This window comes from Dinoponera quadriceps, unplaced genomic scaffold (assembly GCF_001313825.1).
Source record: "Dinoponera quadriceps isolate SergipeBrazil2010 unplaced genomic scaffold, ASM131382v1 scaffold1846, whole genome shotgun sequence".
Taxonomy (NCBI): domain Eukaryota; kingdom Metazoa; phylum Arthropoda; class Insecta; order Hymenoptera; family Formicidae; genus Dinoponera; species Dinoponera quadriceps.
The window spans coordinates 208,854-227,973 of NW_014556140.1; the positions used below are offsets into that span (position 1 = coordinate 208,854).

The 19,120-nt window shown below is 45.4% G+C and overlaps 1 protein-coding gene across 4 annotated transcripts in view; it reads left to right on the forward strand.

Annotated features, from left to right (window-relative positions):
* LOC106746938 (profilin) overlaps positions 1 to 19,120 on the forward strand; it is a 40,756-nt gene that overhangs the window by 2,209 nt on the left and 19,427 nt on the right. For 2 of the 4 annotated variants that reach the window (XM_014624100.1, XM_014624104.1), the window contains exons 2-3: positions 12,117 to 12,386; positions 17,603 to 19,070. In XM_014624100.1, coding sequence (XP_014479586.1) covers positions 12,117 to 12,386 — 270 coding nt within the window. In that variant the 3' untranslated portion in view covers positions 17,603 to 19,070. Of the gene's footprint in view, positions 1 to 12,116; positions 12,387 to 15,677; positions 15,928 to 17,602; positions 19,071 to 19,120 lie in introns of those variants that run through there. The other 2 variants (XM_014624101.1, XM_014624103.1) reach the window with 2 other exon arrangements.

A 19,120-nucleotide genomic window follows, 5' to 3' on the forward strand; every position in this document is an offset into this window, starting at 1 on the left:
GGGAGCGGGATTTTCGGACTAGAGGACAGCCAAAGACGATCATTGATATTTATATATATAACTTCTCTTGACTCGCGTGATCTCCCAATAAAGACTCGTGTTTGCTTCGTAGGGTCGGTTTTTAAATAACGGGAATAGAATATATATTGTAAATTGTTTTGTCGGCGTGACTTTGACTTCTAGTTGAAGCGCACAATAACGTTTGTGGTTTCGGGAAAGTGTCAATTTTGCGTCCCGTCGGTTCGAAGGATTCAAGCACGTATCCATTAGGGCTTGAACGTGATAAAAAGGAATAAGGGACAAGGAATTAAATTAGGAACAAGGAATTTTTAATTTCGACATATGGACAACCATGGAAGCTGAGATCGACGATCCCCAAGCAGAACAAATGTCTAGATGTCTTAAAGGCATCTAAAAGATGGTTTTTTTTTAGATATCTTTAAGAGACCTTTTAAAAATTTGTCCTTTAATTCACAACAAAGGAACAGGAATGCCCTTAATTTTCCTAATATTCAATTTCTTGTTCCTCATTTCTTTCACTGTGTCTAAATCCTTATGGCCGAGGAGGTGTCAACAGGAAGAAGGATCGCTTTGATTTCGTCGGTTTTATCGCGTTCTCATTACGTCGCTCATCGACATTGAATAATTTTCTTGGTTGATCTGTGCGAGCCGGTGTTAAGATAGAAAAAAAAAGCATCAATCACTTTTTCATTCGCGAGGCTGACACCGGGGATCAGCGGAAATGCCCACAGATTACCGGAAACACTGGGGATTGCTGTGTCGTTACGGACGGTCGTTTAAATCTCGCGTGCGCACCGAACATGGCGATTATCGCGTCCGAAAGTTAACAATTGCGCCACCGTCGTCTGGGATCTCGCGATCTTCGCTGTCTCTAATACACACTTCCTGGTGTTTTTCTCCGTCATCGTCGTCGTTGTCTCCGAGTGTTGCACAATGGTCGCTTCCAGACGAAGGAGAGAAGGAAGGAAAAAGTTTCGCGGTCTCGCTCCGAATCGCGGTGAAAGCTCTGCGATCGTGACCGGCGCGCCCTCCGCATTGCACTTTCGAAGCTTACGCGAGACCCTTCGTCGGTAAACCCGTCACAGCAAAGTGCTCGTCCCCGAAATGCGAAAGATCTGTGTGTGTCTTCGAAAAAGAAAGAACCGTTCCAGGGTCGATATTTACAGTCGGATTTTTATACTTAACATTAAAACTACCAAAGCGGTCAAATGAACGGTTTGTAATTTTTTCTTACAAAAGTTACTCCGATTTCTGACGGTACATTTTCCCGTAATTTTTGTTGCGATATGTAAACGAGAAAATCTTTTTTTTCTTTGCATTACGTATTTCGTCAAGAATCTTAAACTGCCCCGGCAGAAAGGTACGCGTTGATCATCGGTAGTTTTAGCGTTAAGGTCGTCTCAAGTTCATCTGAACCGGACGCTTCGTGCCGATGATCCACGCAGCATCCGAGGATGAACTTGAGACGACCTCAAGTGTAAAATCCGATTACGAATACCGCTCTGGATCATAGCGTTCTTTTGCGCGCGAGATAACTTCAACATACACCTGAAATGATTAGATGGAAGGAAAGAGGGAAAGACAAACTGCGAGGGAGAAGTGCAGAGGGTGTAGTTGGGAGGAGCAATTGGACATTGAAGATACTGAAAACGTAAAGGAAAGCTTTATTTGAAAGTAAGTTTTGTTTGAAAAAATAATTTTGGTCTCGTTTTCTTTCCCTGGCGAAAAGTCGCGCGATAAATCCTTCTGTAGCGTAACTCGCGAACCCGGTCGCTCGATTCTTCTCGGGCCGAGTTTCAGACCGTTGTAATTCCGCTGAGTTCAGATCGACGCTATAGAGATACGCGAAACTGCTTTGCGTCTCTCCGTTCGTTCGTTCGTTCGTTCGTTCGTTCGTTCGAGACAATAAGAATGACAGTGGCGATTGTTGTAACGTTCAAGTATGAATAGCTACTAGGCGAGAGGAAGAGAGAGAGAAGAGGTTCGTTCGTTTTATTTGCACTCTCTGTTCGTGCCCTCGTCGCTGAACGTGAGCGTTGTACGTACACCGATTTTATCTCGCGTGCAGAAGGTGCAGCTAGAGCGTTGATGAACGTGTCATGAGAGGATTCGATCGGAAGAGTCGCGAGATTTCCATCCGCGCGCGTTTGAAATCAGCGACAGATAAGGGAATCTTATCGTTTTCGATCTTCACTTGATTAATCGAGTGTTGTGACGTGTGAGAAGTGCGATGAGCAATTCTCGTTGTGATATTTCACGATTGTAAATCGGAAAGTAAATACGTCGGTCTTTTTGTCGGAAATTTTGTCGGAAATCGTTTCCTCTTGCGGCACTTCGTCGATTTAAAATGTTAGCTTTAGGATTGTGAGAAATTGGTCTCGTTAGCAGCTTGATGTACACAGGTGGATAGGTGAGTCAGGTTAGTTTATGATAGGTTAGGAATGGTTGAGCATCATCGCTCGCTCGCGATTCGATGTCTTTGCCGGCGCGGTGCGTTTAAAAAAAATTGTCAGTAGCTTTTGGAAACAACGAGTGCGAGGAAAAATGTTTACCTTTCTTTAATTTTAGTCAACGCCAATTGGAAATATAAAATATAAAGTGCGTCGTTGTAAATTTTAATAATTCTCTTGAGAAATTACAAAACGATTATTTTGTTAACGTCACGAGCGTGACAGCACGATAATTTCATTTTCCACGTTCACATAAACAGGCCAAGTCTGTTTTCCATTATTATATATCAAAAAGTAATCCACGCAAAGTTCACGCAGGAAACAAATCTGTGAATGTGGGAGTAATTTTAATCGGTGCAACGCGAATTTGGATTTTTCATTGTGCACAACGTGCCAGTCGCTGTTCCCAAGCGCGTGTCGCAAAAATCCGTATGTCGCTGACGTGTGACTCACCGCAGCGAACGTGTTAATTTGTGCTTGGGAAAGGACCGATTATATTTGAGACAATTGTACGTGAGTTAGGTTAGGGTCAAGTTAGGATAGGTTAGGATCGGTTACGAGTGGTTGCCTCGTAGACGAATAGAATACAGAGATACTCGGCGTTTAGAGGCCTATATACACCTGTCTTCGGTGGGTAGACCGGCGAGAGAGGCGAAACACGGTGAGAAGTTTTCTTTTGTTACACGTGCATAACTCGGATACATCGCAATTGCTTGCTGTGATAGCCCATACAACGTTATATTCGAGCTTAGACGTTTGTCAGCGCGCGTGGTAAAAGACACAAATTCCCTGTTATTTTCCGCCATACTCCGAACTTGTGACGTAAAACAGTTCGCCACACGCGAATCATCTCCTATTTGCGCTCGTGTGTGTATATAGTTGTTTATTATTTTTCGTACAGTTATTTGTTTTTATACGAGGCGTTCGTGCTCCGGAGAACGAAGGCAAGGTGAATCCGGCATTGGCAAGAGGTCTGCTCTTTTTCGCTGAACTAGTGCACATTTATAGAACTTAAAAAGAGACAGATGTACAGTTAAGACTTGGTGGGGAAAAAGACGAGACATTAGTACAAGCTAGTGCAGCCAGTTCAGCGAAAAATAATAGATCTAATGCGAGATGTCGCGTTTAACGTTAGATCTATAATGATGATTGACGATCTATTTCTTCTACTCAGTCGAAGTGACAGACTGAGAGAAATTATTGTTATTTCCTCAGCTGTGCCCTTTTTAAGGTTTTAAACCACAAAAATACTAGTAGCAATATGCATGTAAATTTATTATCACTGACATTATAATAACACTTATTAGTAAAATGGTTCTCCTTCGTTTCAAATTAATATTTATTATTCGAGCAGTGAAATGTATAGAAATGTAATTTCGTTTGATAAATAGTAAATTTACGAAAGGTCCTCTCGATGCGCCACTGGAAATACAACATTTAGTGAGCGAAACCTCATTTAATTCACCCAATCTTTTTTTCTCCGCGCACTAATGAAATTGTTTTTTTTTCCGTGTACGCGCTTGGGTCGCATCGAAGCTATCGCCGGCGAATCGCGAGCTTTCGACGGGCGGCGAGAGAGCAGGAGATAAAGGTCGCCAGCTGCAGCGTGGTGGCCTCGCACTTTCCGGTCGCCAATGCCAAAATGGCGATGTCGACTGGCCGGCCGGCAAACCGACAGACCGGCCGGCCGGTCTGTCGGTCGGTAGGTAGGTCGGTCGATCGGCCAGCAACCTCGCAGTGCTGTGCCGCGCGAATCGTGAAACCGGGTTTATCGAGAGTGCAACTGCGTCCGAGCGCACGATTCGGGACAAGGCCTCGCCGAGATCGGATAAATCAGAGCACCTTATAAGACCGAGACGCGCAACGGATAACGCGGGAAAGACCGCTCTAATGATTCTCGACGCGTCGAGTAAGCTGAATTTATTCACTTTTTTACTCTCCAAATCTTCTTGGAGTGAAACCTCATTCGAAAGGTCGAGTGAAATCACCTACTCGCTCGAATTCCAGTGATTTTTCACTCAAAATTGAAGAATGAATCCGAAGTACTCCAGCATCGTAGGAACATATTCATTCCAATTGATTGAAACACTCGCTCGCATTAAGTCAGAATTCACTCTAAGCTTGAATGAAGCACTCACTCTTGTGATTTCGAGTGGCGGTATTTTCACCATTGGTTTAAATGAAATTCCATTCTAAAAATGTTGAATTTGTGCGCGATACAAGAATTGGCCAACAGCACTGTGATTGGTGTGAATTTTTTTGATTCAATAGCAGTATTATTGAAAGTGATACTTGGTCATTGAAACAATGTATGATGATATCAGTTTTAATAACATCGCTATTGAATCAAGAAGATTTATTCCGATTACGGCACTGTCGGCCAATTCTATTAATATAACAGCGTTTTTTCTTCGTGTAAGAACGCAGGTGGTCAACAGGTAGCAGAAAGTTTCGGCTGAGGGATATCGGGGTTTCATGGCGTTTGCCCAAATGTGTAAATATTACCTGGAATTTAGCTTAGCCAAAAGTCACGGTTATCTTACAAAAAAGGGTTTCTAGATTAGGAATTCTCGATATTTGAATATGCATGACTGCATTCTGTGTTTGCGGCTATCGTCTTACAAAGAACCACTTCTCGATAATAACAGTTTACGATCGTAATATTATAGGAGTTGTGTATAAAGTTAGACGTGTGGATGCACTTGTTTGCGAAGCGGTATGAACATATTTTTCCAATGAAGTTAGGGAGCGCATCAAATTATAACGATTGCGAGCCACCATTCACAAGGCAACGCTAATATAATCCGTTATGACAGAAGTCGAAGTGAAATATACGAGGCATTCGATATTACAGCTGCAGCGGGAGATTCAGCAAAAATGTATAAGTATTTTCATTATATTCTTATCTGTCAGATAAGAGTATAATAAAGGTCCAATATTGACACTGTGTATTGTCGCTAGGGTTCCTGTCAACCGATTATCACGTAAACCCGTAAGCAGTGGTTCACAATCTTCGTCATTTCATCCGTTCCCGTTTCTTTTTTTTTTTCAAGATATTGTTTAAGCAAGTTCTCGAAATCTGTACCAGCAACATTCTGAAATCTTTTCGAAATAAGTACGGTCGTCAGAATGTTAAGATTGCGACGCGTAATAGCTTGCATAATCGTGCGTTCTTTCTTTCCCGCTCGTATTGAAAGTAACAATCAAGTGACAACGGCAAGATTTGCTTGTAGATGTGCGCGTACCACGTGCAAGTTGGCACAAATAATCCGTCATTGAAATGAAATCTCAAATTGCGGTACATGTTCTCTCTCTCTCTCTCTCTCTCTCTCTCTCCCGAGGAAGAGAAGGAGAAGGAGCGACGATAATAATCGCCCCGGAATTTTGTCGAAGCGTTGCATTTTGCCCCATTCGATCAGCTCGCCGCTAATTATCGCGATTAATTCGCACAGCTGACAGGCAAGAGAGTGTTCGTCAGTCTCGGCTTGTGAAACCAGTCCGAGCCAGATCGCGGCCGGCAGGCCTTAACCTTTCAGCTGCGACACGTAAAAAACGTTTCTTCAAGATTATCGCGTTTGTGCGAGAGATAAAAATGCAGCGCGATAATCACGGCACAGTTTTATCGCATCTCTTCCTCCTCCGTATAACATATACATTAAACACAACAAAGAGATACGGAGAAAGATGACAAACAAAATGTCGTGTTGAGGTTTTCGAATTTTCGAGATCGATTCTTCCGAGAACGGAAAGTTACGTATACGGCAAAAAAAAGCATCAATTCCCCAGGTAACGTTTCGCAATCGCAAATTCAGTTACAGGGAATTGTTCGTTCCGTGTACGCGCGTGAAAAAGAAAGGAATTTTATTTTTAATTTTAATTCCCCATGATGCATTTTTTTACGCAATATTATATTCTCGATGAAGTCCACGGCGATGGACACAGGGATCGCACAATAGACGCGGCGTTCATACAGAGCTGAAGGGTTAGACGCGAGAAGAGATGAAACATCAGCTTCGGCGGTGTGATTCATCGCTCTCAGGGCCGTAACGCGCCGGAAGGCGACCTCGTGTCACCAACGTGCCGCACCGCCGCGAAGTTCTATCGTGACTCACGCTTGGCTTAGCATTCTCGCCGTCAAATCGATACGAGCCGAGGAACTCTATTCTCGTCCGACCTGACGAGAATATCTCCCAAGTCCAACCGCCACTAAATATAAGATAGCGCAAAATGAGCGGTGGAATTTGGTTTGGCTCATCCGCACGCGACCCGTGGCTTTTCCCGCACACACGCACACGAGAGAACACGGGTTATCGTGGTTCGATGACTTGACCAGCCGCCTTGGCGTAAATCGAACGATGCTATCTGCATAATCGCGGTGCAAACACGGAGCGAGCTTTTTTCCGTCAGCTGTACTCCTCCCAGTTGCGTCCGCTCGTTTCTCGACGGTGTGTCCGCGTTCGGAGACCGATTCGCAGTCATCCGCTCCGCCTCGTTAATGCGTTATTTCGTATTCGTGAAAGTGCAAAAGTCATAACGAGGGTGACTGTTTTGCGCGGGTCACTATTCAGGCAGGACTACATGCGCAAATCGCGTAACTTGATGTATGACCGTGAAATACCGTAAATCTGATTTTCTGTATAAATCCTGTTTCAATTGAAACACGTTCGGTTTCTTTATTGTCAGATAAATCTTACCAAATTTTTTCCCCCTGTACGACACAAATAGAAACTAAGATTAGCAAAATAGCAAAAAAAAGTTGAATTTTAATAATATAATTCACTCCTGCTTGCTCGTCAAAGTAGGTTTTCGCTACAGGGCTTTTAAATAAGCGCGAACTATTCTCAGAAGCGTCAAAGTAACACGAACATTTCGATTCGAGTTGTCTGCATCTTTAATGTACGTTTCTTTTTTTCCTTTAATCTCGAACGAGCGCACTGTTTTATCTATGCCGACGTGAACTCGTCAGCCATGCTATACCACGGAGTGAAGGGGGGAAGGCAATATTCCATTGCGCTTGAAATCCTCCGTGATATCGCGATAACGGAGTAATTGAGTAATTAAATCAGCGGTCGGAGGAAATCGTCGGAGCGAAGGAAGCGGAGGAAACGCACGACTAGTTCAACGAGAGTGAGCGAGGCGGACATTATATTTTCCCGCCGACGCAGTGGGATAAGAGATACCCGGTGTCGTACTTTATCGCGTCGCTGATAAACCGAACGAGCTTTTTCCCCGTTATCGCGACACGAGCCACGTGGAAAATAGCTCACAGTTCTGACTCAACGGACATTATTAATTCGAGGTGTTGTAATGTACGCGCGTTTGCGGAGCTGAAAAAAGAAAAAAGAACACAAAGGGGAGAGAGAGAGAAATCGAACTTTTCGAGGATGACTCTCTCGGCTTGCGGCTCGTATTCGGAATTGTAACTGTAAAACGGGCATACGGTGAAATTAAGGAGGGCGATAGCGGCGGTTTGGTTTTCTTTCTTTCTTTTTTTTCCTTCGCCTCGTCGAGTCGGCCAAAGGCGCGACTCACGATCGAAGCGCGCGAAAAGAGCGAATCCTCTCGCGAAGATAACGCGAATTGACCTCCTTTCTACGGCCAAGAGGGAGGAGCGCAAAAAAAAATCGCAGATGAACCTCGGGGAACGATCTCTCCCTCTCTCTTTCTCTCGCACTCTCGTCTAACTCTTTGCCGATCGTGGCTGTAGCCAAGTGTCTCGAGTCTATTAATTTATGTGTTTAATTTAATCTAGTTAAGTTTTTACTGTATTAGTGCTAGTATTTATCTATTAATTTCAGTTATCACATATTCTTATGTGATTATCAGTTGGAGATTATCAAATAAAGTAAGTCTTTCGCGAGATTAGTGAAAGAGTTGAAGCATTCGCTATCAAAGTCGAGAAAGAGAGAGAGAGAGAGAGAGAGAGCACAGACGCGAAAAGCGTGGAATCTCTCCTCCTTTTCGCTGAGGATACTCGGATTTTCAAGGTGCGAGACAGTATCGCGAGGCGTTCGCACTTCTTTGTGCCGCTTGCATGTGTTTAATACGACGTTTCGGCGGAAATAGCGTCCGCGAGGGAACAAAAGCGTGTGCGGCGTGCACGAGCGGTGCGAAGCCGTGAGAAAGAAGACTGCGATGTACAAAGACGCTCGTAATCGGGTGCACTTACTTATAGTTCAAGGCCGCGTTAGATCATCTCGGATTAACTGCGGCACGCCGACACTTACGCGCATCGATCCGCTTTCGCGCGGCCCTCTCTCGTCTACGTCACTCCAGGAATAACTTTTAAGTCCGCCCGTTACAGCCGCGCTTTCCGCGATCGCTCCCCTCGCCCCCTTCCTCTTCCTCCTCCTCTACGTTTCCCTCGTCAAATTTCCGGCGCGATCGCACGCGTCCGTCTCGATCCGACGGTGACGTGATCCGCGACGGAACGCGTTGCACAGATTTGCTTTTAGCGGGGCGTCTCCAATATGCGAATGTAATCGAAATACTGATATATCTCATTTCGGGGAGAGTTAATTTAACGCACCGAGGGGTGAGTTTTTCGCACACGAGGAGGGAGGGAAACGCTCCGCTCTCATCTTGACAGTGAAAGCAACTGGCCAGTATTATTGCAGTTACGAATTGATGAAGGGCTCATTTGTCGTCGTCGTCGTTGCCGTCCTCGTGCCCGTCCGAAGATCGATATAGGACGATTGCTGTGCGAATATTATACTGTATAGCGCAAGGATCGATGCCAACGTGAAATATGGCTCTTATCGTTGATTATCTCTCTTCTGCGCCTGTGGGCGTACTGTTAGGCACGGAAGGGTTAAGAGTAATTGACTTTGAGACACTTGACTTTGAAATCCGAGCTCTCTCTCTCTCTCTCTCTCAGGTCTGTCGCACGTTTCCAAGAGATTCGCTCGAGAACTCGTCGCGGCAGAATTGTTCGATGCCTCTGTACCGTTCGTCGCATCTAATGTTTTCCGCGTAATTAACGGGGCTGCTGAAAACTATAATTTCTCTCAGTGCACACGTCGCGGAGCCTGTCCCTTTCTCAGTAAGCGACTTTTTACCGCGGTCAATTTAAAGTCCACTCAGCTGGACAGTTTTTAACAAAGCGCCCCACGTGTCGGCACGACAACGTTTGGCCCGCGACGTGTCTCGTGACACGGGAGATTAGACCGTTGCACCATGTGGTTTTCTCGGAATTAATTCGTTACGAGTCGTCGCGATCCCCGAATTGCGTCACGGAAAGCCCGGTGAACTTTGAACTTCTCGCGGAAGCGAGCGTATTTTCGTCGCCGCGTCGGTGACATCCGCTGGTTGGTTGGCCCGCTGGCTGCCGGCCGGCCGGCGCGCTTCGTCGTCGTCGAGGTCGTCCATGCGATATACAGGGTGTTCGATAATTTTCTGGGGATCCGTGGTGTGCTGTTAGGTAAAACTGAGCAGAAAAATCATGTGTCATTTTTGCAAAATTCGCAATAGTTAACGGGGAATTAATCATTATGTGTTAGATAATAAGCACACGAGAAGCGATAGGCCGGACTCTGTATAAGGAGAAATTGCTTATTTTCAAAGATAGCTGATTGATTCCCAGCTATAATGAGCATCAACTGATTTCTAAAGGCGGAGTGACGCAGCAAGTAGCGAGCGGCTTATGACACAGGGTTGCGCACTGAAAAGAAACACGCCTCTCGTTATCAATTGATACCCGATCGTTACTGGGAGGTCTTCAAAAGTAAACATTCTTCTTTATGCCGAGTCCGGCTTACGTTTCCCGTATGCTTGTTAACTCATACTAATTAATCAATTTCTCATTAACTCCTTAATGGCAAGGTAGATCTTCAACGTATCCAGGAAAGTGGAGTTGGATCCGATCCCACACTCTGCTTTGATTGCTTCAAATTTAATACATTTTATTGCGTCGACTTTTCCGCTCGGTTTAATCCGTTCTACCTGCACACCGCTTGGATTCCGAGAAAATTAGAATCGGCCACCCTGTGTATCGCCACATTCGCGGAAGTTTAATTTAATCTCCGACCGAACTCGAGCCACTCCAGATCGCGTCGCGATAATTGCGCGCTCGATATCGCGCGCATCCGTTATTGATTGATGACGGGGAACTTTTCTCGTCTTTCCTTCGACGTGACGTTTCAGCGTTAACAGCGCACTACTACTTCGCTCCACGTAAGAAGAATCCAACGAACCGGCTCTTAATTACGTCGCGCGACATTGCGGATTTTTCTCCTCTCGAGAGACCCTCGGAGCGAATTGGCTTCTTTTCGTCGCGCGCACGGGGACGTATGCGCGTATACACATTCCGCGCTTTTCCTCTCGCCCTCGTTAAAAATAGATACCCCAACAAATGGTCGCGGGAATTCTGCTCGAAAGAACGTGAAACCGGTCTCTCCCGGGGAGGAGGAAGAGGAGGCTCTTTGATGCTCAGCTCAGGAAGCGAGTAACGAAATCTCGCTCTTCGTTCGACTTCGTGCCGCGATCTCCAGCGAGCGAGCGAACCGTCTCACAGCGAAGTTCTCGAAACTTACCTGCCGATATGTATCCAATTCTGAAAATAATATGTTTTCGACGGCGGAGGGTGAACGCGCTCGTTCGGTACGGCTCAATTCGATACTTGGTGCCTCGTGTAGAGATTCGTGAATGGCAACGCACAATACCACGCTTTTGCTTATTTGTACTGCCGCAGATGGTTCGGGAGCACATCTGCAAGAATACAAATAAAATAGACAAAGTTTGGAGCTTTTTCTCTCTCTCCCTCTCTCTCTCTCTCTTTCCCTTTAAATACGGCTGCGAATTCCGAGACGTTCGTTTGTTTTGCCAAATCGCGAGATCGGATCTACGTCGCTCCCGCAGTTGTAATCAAGATTCAGCATAACGTATGATGATGTAACGATAGATAACGTAGTCGTAGACACGCGCAAGTGTGCTTCACCAATCAATGACGCGTGAACCGCTATAGATTAGATGGAAGATTCAAGATGAGCTGTCATTTTTATTTGAACGCAAAAATTCTTGGCATGCGTTTTCTCGCTTCTGACGTCATTAAAGAAGGACAGTCGCAGCGAGTATCCAGGAGCTTTAATATGACATGCGACTTTCTTTTTCGGTCTTTTCTCGTGATTTTGTTACATTAATTGCGCGGCTTAGAAGTAGAGGGAATTTTGGGTATACTTTTTCTCGCTTCTGACGTCAATAATTGAGATGACTGCGAAGATTGAGAAGAGGCAGAAGCCATTCAGAACTCGTTTCGGTTTATCCCGTTAGTGTTTTTGTTACTGTTAGCCTTTCGTTATTACGAATCTTTCGCACTTTTATTTTCTATTTAAAATTATCAACCAAATTATTTCCACCGTTGTTTCGAAAGAACAGATTTGTACGAAGAGCGTGATATTTGACTTTTCGGAAGCGGGGAAATCCACGCGTAAAAATTGGAGCTAAGCGAGCGCCTGAGCAGCAGTTGATAGAACGTTTCTGTGATTCGCGCAATTACCACCACATTTATCCGCGACGGGGAACAGGGAGTTTACACACGTCAGCCCGCGGGATTTACGTTGCGGAACGCCGGGACTGCTCAAGCCGCATTATCACGTTGTGTCGTTGCGCTTACTGATAAAACGCATTTCTCTCATTCTCTGCTTTCAGGTAAGTAAAGAAGAGCTCGCGAAATTAGTCCAGAGCTTCGAGGAGCAGGACATCCTGACGTCGTCGGGGGTTACCTTAGCCGGTAGCAGGTACATCTACCTGTCGGGCACGGACCGTGTGATAAGGGCAAAACTCGGCAAAGTTGGCGTGCACTGCATGAAGACGACGCAGGCCGTAGTTGTCTCCCTATACGAGGACCCCATACAGCCACAACAAGCTGCATCTGTCGTTGAAAAACTGGGCGAGTACCTCGTGTCCTGCGGCTATTAGGTCAGTATGACGATCCCCACCTCTTCCGAATTGTACAGATACGTACAGATACGTCACGGGATTCTCGTGAATTCTCATTTATCGTGGATTCCTCCGTTGGCGATCAAAATTTCATATCGATTGCTCTTCGAATTTCTCCGTAAAATGTCGCGGTGGTTTTCCCAAAGGGATCGCAGGCTTCTCGTGAAACGCCCACATTTACGAGGATTTTGTGACGTATAAATCTATGATTACTAAATTTATGAGTGGATGGCCCACATGAAAATGCGATTCTAAGCCTTACAACTTTCTTGAAGCATTCGATCAAGTGAATTATTTAAATCGTGTGATCTTAAGAATTCGCTTAATCGTGAACATTTACATTTGCTTTGACGAATTTACGAAGATCTCGTACGATTTAAAAGATTCGATCGAAGAAAACTCGATCACAACGTGGAGGAGAACGTCTTATTATTTGGAAATAAATACATGATGACTCGCTTTAATACAATACCCGGCTTTGAAGATGTATTTTAAATATAACCGGCGGGGAGAGTCTTAATCTCGTGACGGCACCGGGACGGTCGCTTTTTTTTTTTTTAATTAGTCTCTGTTAAACTCGTGCCTCTCGTAAATTCAGTTCCCGCGAGAACTCTTCTCAGCCGTTACGGACGAAAGTTTCTGACATTGCGGCCTCCACGCTCGACGAAAAATTTCATTAATTCCGGAGAAAGATTCCGCCGGACAACTTGCGCGCAAGAACCGCGGAGGAAATATTAACGGATTAGGGAAGTTCAGAGAGCATTGCGTAGCATTATGCTGGCAATTCAGTAACATCTCGCGTTATGTATTGTTATTATCATTTCATACTCGAGTATCGCGGAAATGAAAAATACGGTTTGGAAAAGAAATGCTTGTAATCCTCTACGCGGATTTATCAGTGCAATTAAGACTCCTGGTCTCTCTCTCTCTCTCTCTCTCTCTCTCTCTCTCTCTCTCTCTCTCTNCTCTCTCTCTCTCTCTCTCTCTCTCTTTTTCTCGCTGCAGTCGTTTAATGACGTAAAAAACGAACAGAACGTGTCGAAATTTCCTGCTAAATACGTTGAAAAATAACCGGATGTGCCCATAAAGCGGTAGAAATGTTAGAAATGACAAAATACAAGTTCCGATGCGCAGGAGAATTCACCTCGAAGTTTCGCTTCGACGTCGATGGGAACGGTTTCAGACTTCTCGCGGATTCCCGGACTTAATTTTCGTCATTAGACCGAAAGCGTCACGGAGACACGGGCTCGATTCCTCACGGCAGGGAATTCTGTTCGCTTAACGTCTGCTCGCGGAATAAATTACACAGAATTACCGAAGATTAAGCGGAATTATCCTGCCCGAACTTTGTTGACGTGTCGCGCTTCGATCAGTAGTCTATCGTAGTCTCTCTCTTCTTCTTCGCATCGACGTGCGCGAAATCCGGGCGCAGCAGCGGTTAATGCTCGCTCACTCGCTTGCTGCGACGTCGGATTAACGCGTTCACGAAGCGTTTATTCACATTGCTCCCCCTCGCTCGGTCGCTTCGATTTAACCAACAGGTCTTCCCTCTGCCGCGTCGCGCTTATCATTATCGGCTTGTCACTCAATAACCGTCGTTCCGCGAACACCCGTGACGAAAGAGAGAGAGAGAGAGAGAGAGGGGGAGGGAGGAATGCACACGCTAGGCTATTGTTTGACGGCGCGGTTTTCGCGCCGTCCGTCAAGCTGCGCGCTTCTGTGCAACTGGGAAATGCATTCTCCGTCGCCGTCGGGTCGTTGCCTTGACGTTGCTGCGTCTACGTTTCCACGTGATTCGCGCGCGCGCGTCGTGATCTGGAGCAGGCTGGAAAAATGGTGAAAAGCGTATTCGTGGGTCAGTAGGTTCGGGAACGTTTTGGAGGTCAGAGGAATAATTGTCAGGGATTTTCTCGACTCGCCGTTTTGCGGGGGTCTTTCTCTGGAAACCTTCCGGGAAAATTTAGTAAACTTCTACCTTCGCTCGTTTGTTACTTTTCACGACGATTTTCCGAATGAAATTTAACGCTTAATAAATAATAAATTAACGTTTTGATTATATTCGTTTTGATCATATTCGCTTGAATTTCGCCAATTTTTTTACGCAGAAAATTAAGAGAGTAATTGTATTTTTGCAACTCTGCCTCTATTTTAAATACTGTGATTTGAAATGGAAAGCAACTTTGCAACTTTCATAATAAAATTAAACTGTTAATGTTCAGTTGCATTTGAAATGCCTTTCAAAACTCCGACGGTATTATCCCTCGGACGCGCGATGCGCGAATGACACGGAGCTGAGCGTGTCTCTTTATCGACGAATTGAAATGCATTTGTAACGAGGTTTCGTCACTAGCCGTTTATTGTATCGACAAATTCAAGTTCGGTGGAATTTAATCGCATGAAATTAACTTTATCGTCGCTCCACTAGAAAACTCGTCAAGTTGTAATATTAACGACTTCAGGTAATTGGTACGTGACAATATTGATTGTTAGAAGGTAATAGTCAAATGCACCAAACGTTTATAAATATGATTTATGATATACAGCTTTGACATTAGTAACAGTTAATTCAACTTACATAATGTTTAAAAATCCATAAAGAAATGTATTTTTTGCGTTTTGACGTACAATACTTTTTCTGGGACTGTCCGTGTTGGTCCATATATTTGTAAGTGTATCATAAGATAAAAAGATATTATAAAGTCCCATTTATGGATCGAGCCCTTATTTTCAAGTCAAACTTAGTTCATTCATATATTAAAAAAATACACATTATGATGAAAACAATACGGGAAAAAATATTTTTGTATATCCTTCAGTTCATTTTTTTACAATTATTGTGTTCTAAGATTACATTCAGAAACATAGTAGGTATTTAAGAAAAAGAATATCATTTATCTACCTACTGCATATTATATTTAATAAAATTTATATATATATATGATTTAATTATGTAGTTTTCAAGAATTTACGTATATTATGTAACATTCACTGTAATGAAATGATAGGAACTTTTCAATTTCGACACGGCCTGTACACGGTGGACAAATGACACGGTATAAAACCGATTTTGCCCGGTTGTTTCTCGCGATAAACTCGCGTCTCGCGCGACTCGGTTGACGTATTTGCGCGGTTGCACAAGTGAACGCTTTGTCAGTGCAGATATATTGCTGCCCGCGTCGCGGTACTCGGTATCACGGACGCGAATACGGCCCGTCACGCAAGAGAGCATATCTTCAGCATATATCCGAAGGAGAAATTATTATTTTATAGAGGGAGAGAACGCGAACGCGAGGATGCACGAAATGCGCGAAGGAAAGCTCGAAAGAAGCGGGGTTGATCCGGAACACCATGTAGAGTGCAGTCCCTTATCTTTATTTTTATACACACAGAAGAAAGAAAGAAGTGCCGGAATCAAGTAATTACGTTGTTTTTCAGCCTCTTAAATCAAGTAATATTTTTACCAACTTAAGTATATTTTGATGACTTAGTAGTAAATATCCGCTTGAACGTAGTAATATCTTAATTTGTAAATGAATCATTGAACGTAAGTGTAAATTGTTCTAAATTTGAAAACAAATTCATTAGAATTATGTAATACTTGTTTGCCACTAAAAATGTTTCACGAAGTTATAACAACACCAAAATACAGTAGTTTCTTTTCACCCGAAGATTACTTATTACGAGATCACTTATTACACGAAAAAAACAACGTTTTCCAACACTGTAATGTATTCATCGCGCGTTTCATAACATTCGCAGAAGAGATCAAAGTTTCGCACGGGTGACGAAGCGAAGTCGTCAGCCGCGAGTTTTCCACGGGGACGTCATCGTTCGCGAGAAATTGAGCGGGCTCGTCGTTCGCTCGTGACAGACGGGGGAAAAAAATGATTGAAAAAGTGACATGTAGGGATCGCTGCTCGCTCGATTTTCAGGCGACGCAACGCGGCGCGAGCGCAGCTTCGCGTGACTCACGCGGATAATTCTCGAGCGTTTTAGCCTGATATCAGCTTGCGGCGATGACTAATCAGGCCGCACTTGCGTATTCGCCTCAGGCCGATGAGAGAGAGATGGTATTACCGCGGAGGGGAACGATAAATATTTTTTTCCTACGGGCAGAGAGATGAGACGAGACCAGTCGTCGTCGTCGTCGCTTTTGTTCGCGGATATAATCGTCCGATTCCTCTCGCGTTCGCTTCGTCGTCGTTCGCGTTTCCTCTCGAGAAGGTGCGTTTTAATATTCAAGGTGTACCGAAAACCCTCGACAATCCGTTCGTCAGGAAGCGTCCAGTGCCGTTCAAACGTTGGAAATTTCAAGTTCCCCGTCGGTAAAAATTCGTCCTCCGTTCCGAACGATTTGGTGGCTTTTTATTTGAGAGTGTTAGATTTTTTTTTTAATTTCAACCCTTTATTTTTATTATTTCGTTGCATTCCGCTCGATATTAGTGCGAATTACACGGTCAGCGTAGAGGCTTGAAATTTGCACGTATTTCCGGAAAGAAATCGAGGTCACGTCGCGGTGCGCCTCCCGATAAAGAGCTTTCCACCTTCGTATCGTTATTCCTACACGATGAAAGAATCAGTTCCTGCAATTGTGAATAGGGACCAGATGAAAACTCGGTGACGAGGAAAAGTATCTCTGTTAACTGCGACTGAGAACATTTGTGGTGAACCTTTAGAACGCGCGTTAATACTTCGCGATCCGCCGACAACACTGCAAGTATCGTTGCGCGAATTTCGACGTTGCAATCCTGCCGACGATGTAGCGATGTCGCGATGTGAGAACATTCATTTACGGAACATCTGAAGATGAACTTGAGACGATCTTAAATACAAGATCCGACTGTGAATACCAGCCATTGGCCTCAGTTTTTACTCGAGTCAGAAAGCGGGCCGCGAAGTATTGAAGAAACTCGGTTGCGGCGACTGTGAAAGCACGATTTTGAACCGAGTAGAAACCTACCATGGGGAATCTTTCCACTCCTGTAACCGACGTTCTCGTCTGGTCCCCCGTCTGTAAACGGAAAAGCCAGTCACACCGACGCAATTGTTCCTCCCGGATACCGTCGTCCGCGAGAATAACGAGTACGAGCAGGTGCTCGTGGACTGAAACCGCCAGAATCCACCACCACCGCCATCATATATTCGGCAGCCAGCCAGCCGACTAACCTGCGCCCTAACCCTGCTTTCTGTTTCAGTAACCTCTGGGACCCAACACAAAATATCTAATATTAATAATAAACGATACAGTCGATTATTTTAATGAAACAGCGAATGGAATGCGCCATGCCGCACGAGTCGCGCCGGAACTGCCGCAAGCCTGCCGCGCGGCCCCACGATGAGAAGCAACAACTACATCAACAACAACTACAACAACAACAACAATACAACCACTACTACAACCGCAACTACCATTCACCACCACCACCTCCAAAAATCATCATTCTCTCCTCTTCGGCTCTTTGACGCGACCTGAGAAACGGGGGAAGAAGGCAAGCAAGCAAGCGCGCGCGCGTTCGCAAAAGGAATCCACACGCACGCACATACGTAGCCACGTACCCTCTCTTCTTGCCATCCTTTTTCCCTTTTCTCTCTCTCTCTCTCTCTCTCTCTCTCTTCCCCTCCCTTCGTCCTTCCTCTCGCCGCCACCATCTCTACATATACACATAACACACACATACGCGCGCGCACGCATCAACCGCGTTCTCGCGAGCGATGGAACACGTATACGTACTTAAGCATCTGCGCGTTGTACGCGGGTACATCCTTCGAGAGAGACTGCTTTCGGCGGACACTTTCCTCTCTCGATGCGCGTCTTCTTTCTCTCTCTTTCTCTCTCTCTCGGAGCTCAGTCGACGGTTCGACGAGGGAACTCAACTTCTGGAAATTAATAAAAAAAGGACAAAAAACAAGCTTCCTCGTCGGACTGCCGGAGCTGTGCTCCGAGCGTATCGAGAGAGAAAAGCGCCCTAAGTCGACCCCGTGCCGGGAAACAACCAAGGTGTGTGTACTCGTCGTGCGACGCGTGACGCGCGTCCGAAGAACGCGGGGAACGACGTCGTCGTCGTCGTCGACCGGCGGACACCGAAGGTGCGCCACAATGTGACTGTCACATCAGCTCTCTACGCGACTAGGCCTTCGCTACGACGACGCGAGGCGGCGATTTTCCGCGGGCGCGTCGCGAGAGCGAAGTCGTCGCGACGGAAGTCTGCGAGCGGCGGGAAACGGCGCGCGCGTCGTTGCTTCATCGCCGGCGTCGAGAAACATGCGCGTTGTGCGGCGTAGATGCGCGCGAGACGCGTCGCTTCCGCGAGAATCGGCTCCGATCCGGAACTCGAGGAAAACCTTCCCTCGAGCGCGGAAGCGACCGGTCTCGAATCACGTACCTGTGTCGACGCGGGATATCGCGCACGTAGCTTCGATAAATATGTGTAAATCATATAACGCTTGTTGGAGCTACGTGCGCGGTACGCCGACATCGTCACGGCGCGGTTCTGAGAAAAACACACACACGCGTACGCTCGCTTTTCATTTCGAACACACACACACACTCGCACGAAACGACGAATCACACGCATCGACGATGTCAGAGGGATCGACGAATATTGGGGAGAGAAGAAGGGAGAGAGAGAGAGAGAGAGAGAGAGAGAGAGAGAGAGAGAGAGAGAGAGAATAAAAAAGGGAGAGAAAATGTGTGAGAGAGAGAGAGAGAAAGA